The 15,872-nt window shown below is 44.0% G+C and overlaps 1 protein-coding gene across 2 annotated transcripts in view; it reads right to left on the reverse strand.

The window, feature by feature from the left end:
- The window catches only part of VAV3 (vav guanine nucleotide exchange factor 3), a 395,503-nt gene extending 380,004 nt beyond the window's left edge, over positions 1 to 15,499 (reverse strand). For both annotated transcript variants that reach the window (XM_079939290.1, XM_079939289.1), the window contains exon 1: positions 14,872 to 15,499. In XM_079939290.1, the coding sequence (XP_079795416.1) occupies positions 14,872 to 15,396 (525 nt within the window). In that variant the 5' untranslated portion in view covers positions 15,397 to 15,499. The remainder of the gene's footprint in view (positions 1 to 14,871) is intronic.
- Positions 15,500 to 15,872: the final 373 nt, after the last annotated feature.

Consider the following 15,872-nt stretch of genomic DNA (forward strand, 5'->3'; position numbering starts at 1 on the left):
AATGCTTTGTCAATTCTCCCAGGGCATTCTGAGCTCCAAAGTCTAAGATCTTATAATCCCCATTCTCAGTGATTCCCCTTTACTATCATAGCCAATGGATGGATGGGTAGATAGATGGATGGGAGAGAATAAGGTCTTTATAACAAGTATTTCACATGAGAAATTCTGAACTCAAGCACTTTCCAATCTTTCTTAAAGAGTTCTTTAAATTTGTTTGTTTGTTTTTAAGGAACAACACGATTTAAACTTCTCTTGAGGGTTGGGTCATTTTTAGCATTCTGTTATGAGAAAAATAATGTGCTATGATTCAGAAAACCAAGTAACCTTGGGCAAATCATTGCATATATTAGGAACCTTAGACTGCTCATTTTTAAAATGAAGGAGCTGAGCTAGAATTCTCTGAGGACTTTTCCAGCTCCATAATTGTATAACTCTTTGAACAATAAAATTAGTTACTATAATGGTCGATTCAAACAAAACTGTCCTTCTCCAGAGCCTTGTGCTGTATGTGAATTCGTTTGGCTGTGTTCTCCGCAGTCCGAGATTAACATGGTTTTGAGTTCTTGAGTCCAGGATTTATAGTTTTTACTATTGCCAACCTAACTTTCAGCTCTCCCGCTTTCTCATTTTAACTTGTAACCTGTAATCTCCTTCAACTTAAAAAAACAAAAAACAAACAAAAAACAGGCTTAATGAAAAGGAATGGAACCTACATTTATGAGTACCTTCCAAGTGACAAAATATACATTACTTCAATTAATTTAATCTGTATAACACTGCAGATAGGTATTATCTCATTTAATAAATGTGGAAATCCAAGATCAGAGTTGTCCAAGACTGTCAGTGGCAGAGCTAGGAGTCAAAGCCAGGTTGATGTATCCAAGGCCCACAGTGCTGTGTAGTAGAACAGGGAGTAAATTAAAAGTCCTCAGCCTTGAAGTCAGAATCTAGGAACTCTAACGGTTACATAAACTAAGCTTAGCTTATTGCATTTACATGAAGTTTAAGACATTCATTTTATCTCTTTTTTGTAGAGAAGGGCTTTATTTTTTTTTAAATAGTAAGTGCTATTTTTCTAAGCACTTTTTTACTTAGCTTATTTTATATAAAACCCAGGAGGGCTTTAGGTAGTTATCAAATGGGCAAGGATGCCAAAAAGCTTAGTGCTAGCTAGGTAAGAAATTAATTTATATGTATTATTAAAACTGGTGAATCATGTATTAAACATTGAAGGGAAAAAATTAAACCCTTTACCAAATTTTACTACTTTTCTCTTAACTAAGGTCATTAAATATAATTATATATTTGAAAAGACTGAAAACTCAGTAAGGTTTAACTATCAGGGCTGCTGCATAAGTAACGCTCAAGAATCCAGCTTCATGTTTTAGAATCTACTGGGATGGAACTTTTAAACAGCAATTATGTCACATTCTTTCCTTAAACAGTGTCTCTGGAAGCACCCAAATCTTTTCATGTTGGCGCTCATTCTGAGCTCCAGAAATCTCAGTTCTTGCTTCCCCCTCACTGCGGATGAATAGCTGTATTCTACTGAATCTCCAAGTACAGTTTATGGGCAAATGAAAGACTCTATTGCCAAGTACTCTGTCATCATAAATAATCTGAAGTCAAGCATTTCTTGTGAGGCTGCCTATGAACTAAGTTAACTAAATTTCTCTAGCCAACAAATACTTTCTCATATTTGCAGGTCAAATGCCAGGGAATTTAATAATCTTCTGCTGAATCTACACTTTGGAGTATCAATAAGTGATGGATAATTCTAGATCCACGTTCCTTTGTTGTCAGGCCCCACATATACGATTAAGTGAATGTTGCACTAATTGAATGATAACATTACCATAAAAGAAAAGGCTTACTAAAATAAGCAGACACTATGAGCTGGTTGCCAGGGGGCACATGCAGCCTCAGACCTGCTGGGAACTGATAAAAATGGCTTGAGAGCTTCTGGTTTGTTCAGTGGATGTTCACTAAGTCACACCCCTGGGCTCTGCAGACCACAATCCAAAAGAAGTACTGCTAGTGCACAGAGTTGAACTTCTCAGAATCAGTGTTTTCATAACACCTGGTTGCCTCTGGGATTTTCATTGATTAAATATTCCCTTCAAGACCCCTTGGTAGTCAGAAGGTCAAAAAATGTACAAATGTAACTTGTAAAGTTTGCAACAGTCGCTCCCTCTCATGACAGTAATAATGGTCACCATCATGGGTAGTGGATGAGATAGACTGAGGCCAAGTCCAAACTCAGGAGGGCTGGGTGGTAATAATGAGAACCAGGTGAACTTGCAGGGACTGGGGCAGAGTCAGGGACTCAGGGAGTGTGGCTTTAGAGGGTTGGCATCTGAGGGAGGGAATGAGAGGAAGCCAAAAAGACATGAGGCATGGCAAAGAGGTGAGAAAAACAGCATGAGGCTACAGTGAAGCTGGACAGTAAAAACAGGCTGGTGTGCTGACGTTGACAGCTCTCTTCAGCTCACACGCAAGAACAGGAAAGACTGTGGAGAAGGGTGCTCCAGCCTGGCCCATCTGAGGTCACAGAAGGTGAAGGGGATTGGGGGTGAAAGTGGAATAGCTGACCGCACAGATCCAGACAGGACTTTGGAGTATACAGCCAAGGACAAAAGGACCAGGGAAGGAGGAGATGTCAATCAACAGAAGGGCACAGGGAGGATAAGGAAAGGTTCTGACAGGTGGGAGGCAGAGGTGGCAAGCCAGGAGGTTAGAGGCAGAGTGAGAAGGCCTCCAGCTCTCCGTGCTTTACTTTACGTGCCCTTTACTTTACTAAGCAGTCTGACTCTGTAGTCTCTGCTCCCTCAGCTTTTAAGATATTCAAGAGAATAGGCCATCCTCTGATGCTCCAGGCCACACACCAGGCAGATGTAATTGAACATCTTCACGGCCAAATGCCAACGGTACAGCCCTACTCCAGTACTAACGTTATCAGTGCTCAGAATAACTGCCTTCTTTGGGGACATCACCGAAGTCTGAATGTCTCTGTACATCCTCCGTCTCACACACACTCTCCCCACCTAGTTTTCTTTCACAAACCTTCTTCCTCTCTAGTAACCACTCATGTCTGTCCTCTTCCGGGTCTCATCTCTCTCACCCAGCTGCGTGCACTTTTGCACCGGCCTTGCATCATCCAGTGACTTCCTTTCTCATTCTTGCAAAAGCCTCGCTCCAGGGTCAAATCTGCTTTCTCCCAGCCCCTCAAAAGCAGAAACTCCGTGTCATGTATCTTTCTGCTTTCAGTGCCTCGCACGGAAGAGGAGGTACTAGACAAAGGTCTATGGAAAGGAGAGCTATACCATGGGCCAGGCACACACATAATCCATTCTGTGTTGTTAATGCCATGCCCTGAACATCAGCAAATTAACAATGCATCCAAAAAAGCATCACCCACCTACCCAACATTTGCCACGCCCATCACTCTAACTCAAGTCTCCCTTCCCATCCCCGCGTTTTATAAGGGCATGTCTGAGGTAAAATCCGTGCTGTGTAGCCTAAAAGCAACACAGGGTCAGGGGTTGAGTTTTATTCACCTTTGAATCCTCAGCATCTACTACAAAGCCCAATATTTAGCAGACAAATGGATAATTTGATGAATCAATCAACCATATGCACAAATTTCCATGAAAACAGAACCAAGCAGAAAGCAGAAGAGCTTTGAAACTACCAAAAATCCAATAAGCCACAAACTAGATAATCAGACTCTAAAATAACTGAAATCTGGTTTCATTATTTTAGATGTTTCTATTTTAAATACAGCAAACTTCAGTGCAAAATAATAATGTCATTTTACATTTGCAGAACAGGCCTTGCTTTCTCCAAGCATGTTCCCAGTCATTTGCTCATGCAATTCACCATCTATCAGCTGAGCTTGGTAGCAGGAATGGGAAACTTCACTGAATTTAGAATTAGGACAATTGGACTCAAGTCCTGTCTTTACCACTTCCTATCCATGACCTTGAGAAAAGTCCTTTAGCCAGTGCACATCTCAGCTTCCTTCTCTGTAGAGCAGAGATAAGACCTTGTTCTTCCTGCCTCTTATGAGGATCAAGGAGGTGGGGGGAGAAGGAAGGAAATAAAATCTTGCCGAATACCTACTATGCCCAGGCATTTTACATATATTATTGAATTCTCACCACATCCTGCAAAGTAGATTTTACTATTTCTTGCCTATTATAGGAGGAAACTGAGACTCAGCAAGGAAACTAACAATTCTATGACCTTGGGAAAGTTAAGTACCAGAGCTGGGATTTAAACATTTCTGGCTTGTCCCAAAGCTCTCCTCATGAAAGGTGATGCCTCCTAGCGGGGGAAGGGTAAGCTGGGACGAAGTGAGAGAGTGGCATGGACATATATACACCACCAAATGTAAAATAGCTAGCTAGTGGGAAGAAGCCGCATAGCACAGGGAGATCAGCTCAGGTGCTCTGTGACCACCTAGAGGGGTGGGATAGGGAGGGTGGGAGGGAGACGCAAGAGGGAGGGGATATGGGAATATATGTATACATAGAGCTGATTCACTTTGTTATACAGCAGAAACTAACACAACATTGTAAAGTAATTATACTCCAATAGAGATGTTAATAAAAAAGGTAATACCTCCTAAGTGAGATCTAAATATGTGTAAAAAATTTAGCTGCTTTTTAGCACATTGCCGTATATGTAAGTATTTTCTATCATTGCTGTAAGTATGGAAGGTGGAGACAAAGAGAAGCAGGTATTTGCTAAGGTCACATGTCAGGGACAGAGCTGGGACTAGAACCTGGGTCTCCTGACTCCTGGCCTGAAGTCTTTCCATTAAACCACACCCCCAGGAAAAGGCTCCTGACTTAGTGGGCACAGAGGCATGATGCTTGTTTATTCAGGCCAGCTGTTCCAGACCTATTTTAAGACAAGCACTTTGAAAATCATGGAAGGTGAGTATCAAGTGTTTCATTAAATATTCCATATTAATTGACCCTTTAGGGCACTCCCCTGTGAGCAGCATATGCTGCCGGCTTCCTGTTAAGCAAACCACTCAAAAGCTGACTACACGTCTTGCAACACGTATTTTGAAAGCACATTCAGACAGCAGCATAAAATACAATTCTAAAATAGATTTTCCATGAAATTCAGAAGTAGCTGCTTCCTTCACTTTTCATGGTTCTGTCCTGTAAATGCTTGAGACGGGGAAAGGCAGAATGTGAATTTGTGACTGTCCTTAATATCATTCAGGGTCTGTGTTAACGGGGAAAAAAGAGTGGGATATAGCATTCCAATTAACAGCTAACAATAGATGCCTGTGAATTTACAAGAAGAATGATTATAATACATAAAAGAAAAAAAAAGACAATCACTTGAAAACATGCCATTTAAAACAATGGTGTTCCTGTTGCCCAGGGAAATGCAAGCAGTCCTGACCCCGCTCAAGAGTAGGGCATTAAACTATGTGCTCGAGACCAGCTGTCACGAAGCACAGTGTTAAAAGGCCGAAAGGGACCAGCATACACTCATTTTCTCCTTTCCTTGCGTTAACTTTCCTTCGTTTTTCTATCTGCTTTTTTCCTTTCCCCACTGCATACCTGTCAAAAGCCTATCTCCCATTTCATACTGATTCGTGTGATCAATGTGTATGAAACCGTCCAGTTGGTACATTCAATACCCTAAACCAAAATTATTACTCAGTATCCAACTCAGTGTGGAGGTGCTATAATCAACAGCTCCAAAACCAATGACAGCGTTCCTCCACAGGAATGCCCCGAGAGCAAGAGAGTGAAAAGAAAAGTCCTCACAGTTCACATTCAGATATGCCAACAGCCTTGTGGATGGGAACTCAGTTCGCTATAAATGTGTTAATTCTCATCTTGCCTCTACCACTACTTGTCAGTACAAGTTACTAACTCCTCTTAGCCTTGGAGAGTAGCGCGGGGATGAATATCAGTGCCCGTCTCATGGTGTTGTGATGACTGGATGACATAATGCAAGGAAGGTGTTAACACACTGCCTGGAGTGTTTCTGCAGAAACAGTAGTAATAATTGTAGTAAAAGTAGTAAACATTTATTGAGCATTTGTTATGTGCCAAGCATAGGGATAATTAGCTCATTTAGTCCTCACAACCACTGCAGGAGGTAGGTTCTTTTATCACGCCTGCTTTTGAGATATAAAGAAGTTGAAGAACAGACAGGTTCAGGCACTTTCTGGAAGGCACTCAGGTGGTAAGTAGCAGAGTAATGTTATCTGCTATTATTAGTAATGCCACTTAAAGAACAGATGTTTTGGGTTTTTAATGACATAGTACTTAGCACATCTTATTAAATTTTATATAGGTGTGTTTGACAAGGTAGTAAACTAAGAGTTATCATTTTCAGTAAGTTTCATTAATGCCTACTTATGTATGTATGTTTCGTATGAGTCCCTGGGTCAGATTCTAGAGACGTATATAAATGAAAAAGCCTATGATAGCCTCAAGCAGGTCACAGCCTGGAAGAGAGAGGTAAGAAAAAGACTGCAAAACAGTGTACGGAATGCTGCCCTCCACCCACCTACACTATACAGCGTGGCACAAAGTAGTAAGTGATCAGCTACACCTGCGGAAGGAATTAGGCAGCCCTCACTGCAAAGGGCCCTTGAACCAAGTCTTCCTTCAGACTAATGAGAAAGGACCCTTCAAGTAGAGAAATAGGCAAACGCAATAGCAGCATAGTTCATTTGAGAAGCCACGAAAAGGTCAGGAGCACACAGTTGAAAGAGCTTTGAGACATGAAGCAGGACCAGCCCATGGGTCCCTGAAATGCTTACCAAGGAGCTTGGATTTTATCCCATGGTCCATGGGAACAGTTATAAGGAGGTTATGCTGACCTGCCCCAGTAGTTCAGGTCAAACTTTAGAAGTCCTTAGTCACTCTCCTTCATACCCAACGCTCATCAGCAAGTCTTTGTGGCTCTACCTTGAAAATGTATCCCGTGCATGCAAACAAAAAGATCCAGGAGAGAACGGAAGATGTAGGAAAGCACAGAGATAGAGTGAAGGAGGAACTGGCCTTTGCTAGGAGCATTGATAATTCACCCACAGAAGAGGACAGAAAGCATCCTCTACGGGCAAGATGCGGGAAGGTGGGCGCCTGAGGAAGCTCTCCTCTGACTGTGTCTGTTTTCTCGGTGGAATAGGAAGCAAGATCACCAGTTGAGAGGGAGAATGAAGATGCAGGTTCAAGAAGAAAAGGTACCAGACAGGCATCTGGGAGAGTCAGAAATTGAATGGTCTAGGGCAGTTTTCAAATTGGTCTCAGTACCCCTTTACACTCCTAAAAAATTAATGAGTAAGAATCCTCAGCAGCTTTTCTTTATAGGGGTTATATCTACCAACACCTAATATACTAGAATTCTAAAATGAGAAATCTTTAAAACATACACAAACACACAATCACAGGTCAGCAGCATGTAGCTTTGGGAAAACTCCACTATACGCTCGTGGGAAAGGAAGAGTGAGAAAAGGCAAACAGTGTCTTAATAATATTTTTAAAAGAATGTGCGACCTTAGGGAACCCCTAAAAGCATTTTAGGGACTATCAGAGGCCCCCAGATCACACTTTAAGAATGTCTGGTCTAGAGACAGGTACTCAGATGGCTGGGTTGCCTGAGGCGCCCACCTGAGGTTAGGGATCGTGAATTTAAAGTGAGAGCACTCAGGTGGTATGGGTTTTCCTCCGCCCGTCAGGTTCAGCAGCTGAACTGCAGGCAGGGAGTAAGTAGAGAGTTGGATTTAACCAGGGTTATATTTTACCCAAATGAGTATCACCAACCAAGAGAAGCTAAGGAAGTAACTATAATGACTGTGGTATTTAAGCTGAGTAGGAGGGAAATGAAGACACGAAGGCAGTGAAGAGGTGGTGGGACCAACAGTTCAAAAGATTGTTGAATTTTAGGTATTAGTAGAATAATCCAGAAAGGAAGGATTAGTAAGAGAGTAGGATGCTTGAAACAGAATACGGAAGGTAACTAGTAACAACTTCAAACTCAACATCCAAAACTGATAGTGCCCCTTCCCTTTGACATCTGTACCTCCTCTCTATTCCCCTAGTCACCCAAGCCTGAAACCTGAGGCTCATCCTCGATACTTTCCACTAGTTCTGCACCTAAGAGGTCCCAAAGTCTGGTGCATTACAACTCTTCATTCTCTCTCATCTTTCTCATTCCTTCCTATGCTTCCACTCCCACCCCTTCTCTGGCCTCGCATCCACTGGCCTCCTCCTCCCCTAACTGAGCTTCAGCAGGAGTCTTTCTCATGCCCAGCTCCACCCCATCCAATTCATCCTTCACTCTGCTGTCGCTGAACTTTCCACAGTGAACTCTGATCACGTGATTCTCATCCCTCCATCCAAGCAGTCACTGTAACCACAGAGGTGGGGGCATAAAACAGGCAGATATAGGCTGTCACCATGAACATGCGGTCCATCAGGGTATGAAAAGGAGGTAACGCCACAGTGTCATGAGATGATACAGGGAAGAGGATACGAAAAAAGGCAACGAAGGAGAAAACTCTAAAATTCTTAAGGTATGTTTAAAGAGAAGCCAGCAAAGGAAGCTGAGAAGGAATACAAAAGGTACAAGAGGGACTTCCTGGTGGTCCAGTGGTTAAGAATCCGCCTTCCAATGCAGGGGGATGCGGGGTCGATCCCTGGTTGGGGAATTAAGATCCCACAGGCCGCAGGACAACTAAGCCAGCGTGCCGCTACTACTGAGCCCGCATGCCGCAACGAAGATCCCACGTGCTGCAACTAAGACCCCACGCAGCCAAATAAATAAATAAATAAATATTTAAAAGGTACGAGAGAACCAGGAGAGTATAGTGTGATGACAGTTAAGAGTTTCAGGACGGAAGGAAAAGTCAATAATGTAAATTGCCCCTGTGAGTTTAAGAAAAATAATCTAAAAAGAGTATGTTGTATTTGAAAGTTAGGAAATCAGTGGTGATCTAGACTGGATCAATCCTATCTGCATTACAAACATGATATAATTTTCCCCATCTTAAAAAAAAAGGCACTTGCTCATTTTGTCCACTCTGACAACCATGGGATTGCACCTCACCAATAAAGTTTCAGCACTTCAATCCTTTACCCCAGGCTCTGGTTCCTGGAGAGCCCAGGTTAAGCCATCAAGTATGCAGACAGAACAAGTGCTTAAGATGCCTGAGCTACTTCACAGGAAAAGATCTTGATCGGTGTCAAGTTTAAATTTATGCTGGCCAAGAGAATAATCCAACAAATGGCAAAAAGGTTACTGACTCCTGAGAAGAAAGGTTAAATAATGACATTATTTTCTGAACTGACTGGCTAAAAATATAACTGGCACACCACTCTTTTTGGACAATGACAGCCTTTTTTCTCTCTTCTGTATAACCCAGTAATCTTCACACAGCAGTACCTGGGGCGGGGGTGGGGGGAGGGGGGAGGATGCAGACACGCATTTGGGAAGCACACCTTAATGCTAAAACTCATATAATAATAGTTTTAAAATAATGTACAGTTATGTATAGCAGAAATAAAGCTCTCTTTAACTTTAAGAAGTAGTAACAGCAATGAAAACCCAACTGTGTGTTAGGAGCTTGGAAGGAAATCCTGGGAACAAAAGTGATGAATTCTTTTAGAAATGCTGCATCACCAACACATGGTGCTCCGCGGAAAATACGCATTAAATATATTTCATTTATATTTTCTTATATACATACATATTTTTCCCACACATATACATATATACAAGTGTGCCATATGACAAAATTTGTCTAAATCTTAAAAGAGTTCTTATAATCGGTATTAAATAAAAATTCTGTATGATAAGAAAACCCTCTTGATCTCTTTTCCCCTACTAGCCACTACCCCATTTATCTGCTCTCTCCACAGCAAAATCACCCCCTAACACATGTCTATACTCGTGGTCTAGATCCTCTCCCATTCGCCCATCACACACCAAATCTGTTTTTGCCAAGGTCACCAAAGAACTTCATATTGCTTAATACAATATTCTATCTTCAATCTTTTTCCACTTGAAGAGCAGCATTTGACGTGTCTAATCACTCCTTCTAGAAACACTTTATTCACCCGGTTTGCTAGAACCATACTCTGTTGACTTCTCTCCTTCCCCGTGGCCATTCCCTCCCAACTCCTTACAGGTTCCCATCTCTCTACCCTTGACACGTGGGCAGGCCCCATGGCTCACGCGTCTGATCTTTTCTTCCTACACTACTCCCTAGGTGATATCATCCAGTGCTGAGATTTTAAATACCACCTACACCCTGATGACTGCAAACCTTTCCTCTCCCATCTCCAATTTCTCCAGCTGCCTGCTCAGCATCTAGATGCCTGCTGGGCATTTCAGACATAACTAGCTCCAGACTGTCCTCCCCCTCTCCCTACCCCCAACCCCCAAAGCTCTTCTTCCTCCCATCTTCTCCATCTCAGTAAATGGCAACTCCATCAGTTCAATTCCTCAGGCCAGAAACCCTGGATTCATTCCTGGCTCCTCTCTTCTTCTCATACTGCTCATCTGATTCCATCAATAAACCCTGGCTGGCTTTATCTTCAAAATATACCTGGGGTTGGATCCCTTCTCACCACCTGCCCTGCTATCACTCTGGTCAGAGCCGCCATCACCACTTGCCCGAATGATGGCCTTAGCCTGACTCTTCCATCCTGGCTGCTCTGTGGTCTATTCTCAACATAGCAGCCAGAGTGACCCTGTTGAAAAGGTAAGTCAAGCCACGTGATTCCTATTTCACCCAGGGTGAACGTCCTTACAATGGCCCACAAGTCCTAAAAATCTGGCCCCCATTTTCCCTCTCACCTCATCCCTACGACCCCTTCCCACACTCACTGTCCTCCAGCCCACTGGCCTCTGGCTGTTCCTTCAGTTTACCCACCATTTAATTACCTCAAGACCTTGGTGTTCCCTCTGCCAGGAATTTTCTTCTTCCAAACATCCACATTCCTGCCTCCTCTCACTCCCTTCAGGTCCTGCTCAATTGGCATTTCCTGAGAGAAGCCTTTCTTGACTACCTTCCATAAAATCAAATCACATTTCCCTCTAGTCCCTTACCCAGGTCCATCTCTCTTCACAGCACATCACATTCTACAGCCATTTATTTATTTATTGTCCCCCACTAAAATATAAGTCCTTTTAGGGCAGGGACTCCATTGAGTTTGTTTACTGCTCCATGCCAGTGCCTACAACAGTGCCTGACACATAGTAGGAAAAAACATTTGTTCAAGGATCCCTTGAAACCTGAATAAGTCATTTTAAGAAAATTCGAAGTTTACCTACATGGTACATAGTGGTCAGTAAATTTATCAAATGTGTTATTCCCATCCTATGACATAATATAAAGCAAAATTTAAAATTACAAAATAGTAAGATTAAGCTAATTTCATTGATGATACATCCATGGTTAATTATAGGCATTTATGGAGAACTTCTTAACCACCAAAAGTGACATCAAGCCCACAACCCACAGTCTTCCACGTTGCACCCCCAGTACAACCAGCACAGGGAGGCTCTTCTCTTCCAATGTCATGTATGTGCTTGGTATCCTAGCTAGAACACTGTTTTAGATGAAAAATAAATCTGTCTACTATACACAGAGACCAGATTTCACGGATTGTGTGGATTTTCATGGATCATCTGGGTTTTATTTCATTTTTTTCTTTATAATAAAAGGAATATGTTAAATGTGTAACTAAATGTGATTAGTGTTTACCACCTTAACTGATAAAAACAAATCTAAATCAGGGTTACAAAAAAAAGGACCTATTTTGAACTAAAGAAGATTGTCCTCTTACCAACATAGCAAGACCCAAAAAAAGGCTGATGTCCAAAAAGAACAATTACTAAGTAAGAGAATCGGGGTCCCATTTCTAATTTTATTTTGGAGGACAATTGATTAACTTAAGACTCCAAGATTCAAACCTAAAATTGTTTAATTATTTGCAGGGTTATTATTTTTTAATACAAACAAGGCAGAAGGCTAACAGAGTGGAATAAATCCCACTCATTGGAGGTACACACTCTTATTAAAAGAGGCTATTCATAGCCTCTTTCTGAAAACTTAAAAACAATAAGACATCTATACGCTAAAATTTTTTGTGTCAACATCTGTTCATAACAGTCTCAAATACCACAAAACTCTGAAGTGAGAGCCTCCAGTTTTTTCCTGGCTCAGAAGATCAGGTGCTAAAAGGAAATCGTTTATTTCAAGTTATTATCTTCAACAGAACCTAAGCTGCATGGACAGAATGAGTCGTCGACATGGGAAAAGCCACACATACTAGTAATGACAGCTCTAAATTCAGAAGAGTAAAGTCTGCTGGGGCGTATGTCAGGGTTTCACTGGGTTATTAGGTTATTCACTATATAGTATGGATAGAGCTCATGGCACAGAAGCCTTATAACCGGAAGCAGCCAGAACCTTCACCAAGAAAGATATGAGTAGTCAGAGGCAGAAATAGAGATGTCAGCCCAAAGGAACTTGTAGACCTTGCAACCGTTTTAAAATTTTGATTATAACCTATTACTCTTAATGTGACAATAGCAGAAAAAAAATGTCTTAAGTAATTATGCTAATAGTGAACACCTATTAAGTGCATGGTATCTGCTGGTCACTGTAGGCATGTTAAATACATCAATGAAGTATTTAATGAAAACATGCACTAAATCTCATTTAAGGATTTAAGGACAACCTCTATAATACAAGCTCACCTGTCCAGCACTCAGCTGTTCAGAAACCTTCTCTCTCTGCAATGTGGCCAAGAATCAAGAAGGCAACAAAAAGAGACATCACCATATTCAGGTACTAACTTTCCACGGTTCACCTGTGGGAGAAGCCCGCACTCGCAGAAAATTACTGCATTGAATTTGGAACCAGAAAGCTTAGGGTTAAGAGCCCAAAAGCACAACAGCCTAAGGAAGGTCATTCAGCTGTTTAGTTCATTATAACCTGGTGGCTTATATGATAGAGCAGTGTAATAATTCCTTTAGGGCAAGGATCCTGAGGTGTTCATTGTGGTACTCCCAGTAGGGAATAGAGTTCTTAGAGCAGCATATGTGCTCAATTTTCATTAATGATGCTTATAATGACAATCCTTTGTCAACAAAATGATTAAATTACATCTACTATATTCTACAAGGGGAAGAAAGAGCAAAAAGAATTTGAAAAAAATTTCATCCATTGTTACAATTCAAGTAAAGGTTAGAAGCTTGAAATAGGGAGATGCTCAGCTGTCCAGAATACTTCATTATTGAGAACAACTTACTGAACAGCCCCTAAGGGTTCCGGGCAACTGAAGTTTCAGGACATGAGCACAGTACTGTACTCCCTGCTGGTGGGCCAAGGCATCCTGAGGCCGTAGGCCAGGTGGAAAATGGGAATCTGCAGACTGGATAATCACCTGCAGCTTCCTACAGAACTCTGTTGAGAGCGGCAACTCCCAGCTTAATGGAAATGTCTGTTAAACCCTTGGGCAGGATATCCTGAATTGGGACAACACTTAAGTGGTCCGTAGAGTTAGCAGTCACCACCCAGGCTCATGGGAGAGTACGAAATAAATTATCTCACTTCTAAAACCATATGGCTCTCACCACTTAACAAGCCTGTTCTTTCTTGGGGACCACTAATCAGCAGGTTGAAGGTAGACAGGCAAGGGATGCAGAATTTGAGGTGCAGAGAAGCCCTGATGAAACGCTGACATCAAGAAGAGAGGAATGTGTGTGCCCTAACTTTAGAAACATAGTTATTCGTTATATAAAGTCAGTTCCGCTGTAAAAGGCACTGTTCTGGTTGCTAAATAGCTGAGGCTCTGTATCATTCAGGATTAGTGGTAAAGTGTGTCATGGAAGGGACTGTTTCCTCTCCCTTGTAAGTTGAAAGTGGTTTTTTACATTCTGAAAGAGAAAACAGATGTATTGACTTGTGTTTAACAGCTTTCTGCATGCAAACTTTCTGACGGGACCAAGAAACTACCATTCCACTGAGTTGAGACTTTTGAGTTTACTCTAGGGTGCACACAGCCTTCCGGAGTTGCATTTTTTTAACCCCTCAAAGAGGCACCTCCAGGAAAGGCTCCAGACACAGGAGCCAAGAGTGCACCACACCACCTGAGCAACCACCAAATGAAGGAAAGCGGAATCTGGAGCGAAACTTCTCGTTTCCTGTCGCTGCTGGGAGAGACTAGACTTGCTCCTTCTCACGTGGCTTAAGCCTAGCTATAAACCCAACCATGTAGCTTGCCAGCTGGCCACAAGCTCAGGGGGCTTTCGGGGCAGCCGCCTTGTTGTGCTCCCTTTTCCGCCCTTTGGTCAGTGTCATTCCTGTACAGATAACGGTACCGGAACGCCCTCCACTTCCTAGAGTCCTCTTTATGTCATGGTTCCGCTTTCAAGAAAACATGGGGACGAAACGCAAAGCAAAAGAACAGACTAAAGGCAAAATTATCCCCATCAGCTCCTTTCATGCCTCTCCACCGTTACTATAAAAGAGATGGATCAAATTCCTTTCGTTGCCTCCCGCCACACACACGCGCGCGCACACACACACACACACACAGGTAGGTGCAGGGCACCCTAAAACAGCTTGTTCCCGCCTCACAGAAAGCCCTTACGAAATCCTCATACCGTCTCAGGACGCAGGGCCCTAGCCTTCAGCTAAAGAGCTAAACCATCTCAAGCCAAGGTACAAGAAGCCGAAGTGGTCCGCAAAGCAGAAGGCTGCGAGGCAGGGGAAACCGAACGCACCTAGATGTTTGCATTTACACAAAGAAATTACCCGGCTGATTAATGCGATTTGCCGGCTGGAGGCGGAGGCGCCCGCGCCGGCCTCCTTACCTGGGACATCTGCGGCCTCAGGTTGATCTCCTTCAGGTTGATGGAGTGCGCCCGGAGGTTGTTGAGCAGCTGGCAGAGCAGGACTCCATCGCGGAGGGTCTGAGCCAGGTCGAACACCTGCGCCGAGTCCCAGGTCACCCGGTGGTTGGCGGGCAGCACCTTGCAGTGGATGAGCCACAGCGCGCACTGCTTCCACGGCTCCATGCCCGACGGCTCCGGGACGCTGCCGGGCAGGGGCAGGCGGCGAGGATGCAGCGGCGGCCGCCGCGGTTCCTCCGCCTCCCCGACGCCAGCCGCGGTCGGCCCGTTTCCTGCAACTGTACGACTGTGCGAGAGAGCAGAAGCCGCGGCAGGCGGACGGGGTGCCCCGCGCGGGTCTTGGTTCCGGTCTCGGCCCGGGTCCACCGCCGCCCGACCGCCGCTGCAAGCGAGTCCCGCGCGCTCTTCGTGCGCCCCGGCCGGCTCGGCGGCGGCGACCGAGCACAGGCTTCCTACTCGCGAGCCCGGCGCCGGGCGACTGAGCATGCCCAGCGCGCCGGCCAGTCTCGCTGCCGTCTGCGAATCCCCAGAGGCGCGGGTGGGAGAGCGCGCGCCGCCCTGGCCTGGGGTCGGCGGCCCGGGCGGGGAAGGGGAGGGGAGGGGAGAGGGGCGGTGGCGGCCAAGGGGATCCCAGGGCCCCCGCCTACCACGAGCCCTCAGGTTGGCGGAGCTCACCCAGCTCCAGGCGCCCGGGGATCTTCTCTCCGGACGCCTCCCCGGTTTGGGGAGAGCGCGTCTGAACAATGTAGTCCGGTGGGGGCTCCTGTTAGGACCTCCTAAACGGCAATGACAGTTTTTAAAGGGCCCGAGAGGTGCCAAGGATTAATTGGGGCATCCGTACTCCCCAGAGAAATGGAAAGAAAAAAAAAAAAAAGGCAAAGGGCATGTTGAGAACGCAACGCTTAAAGTTACAGATATCTTTACCCCCTCACCCCCTTCCACCTTCTAAATTCTCTTCCCAC

Source organism: Stenella coeruleoalba (genome assembly GCF_951394435.1).
Source record: "Stenella coeruleoalba genome assembly, chromosome: 1".
Taxonomy (NCBI): Eukaryota; Metazoa; Chordata; class Mammalia; order Artiodactyla; family Delphinidae; genus Stenella; species Stenella coeruleoalba.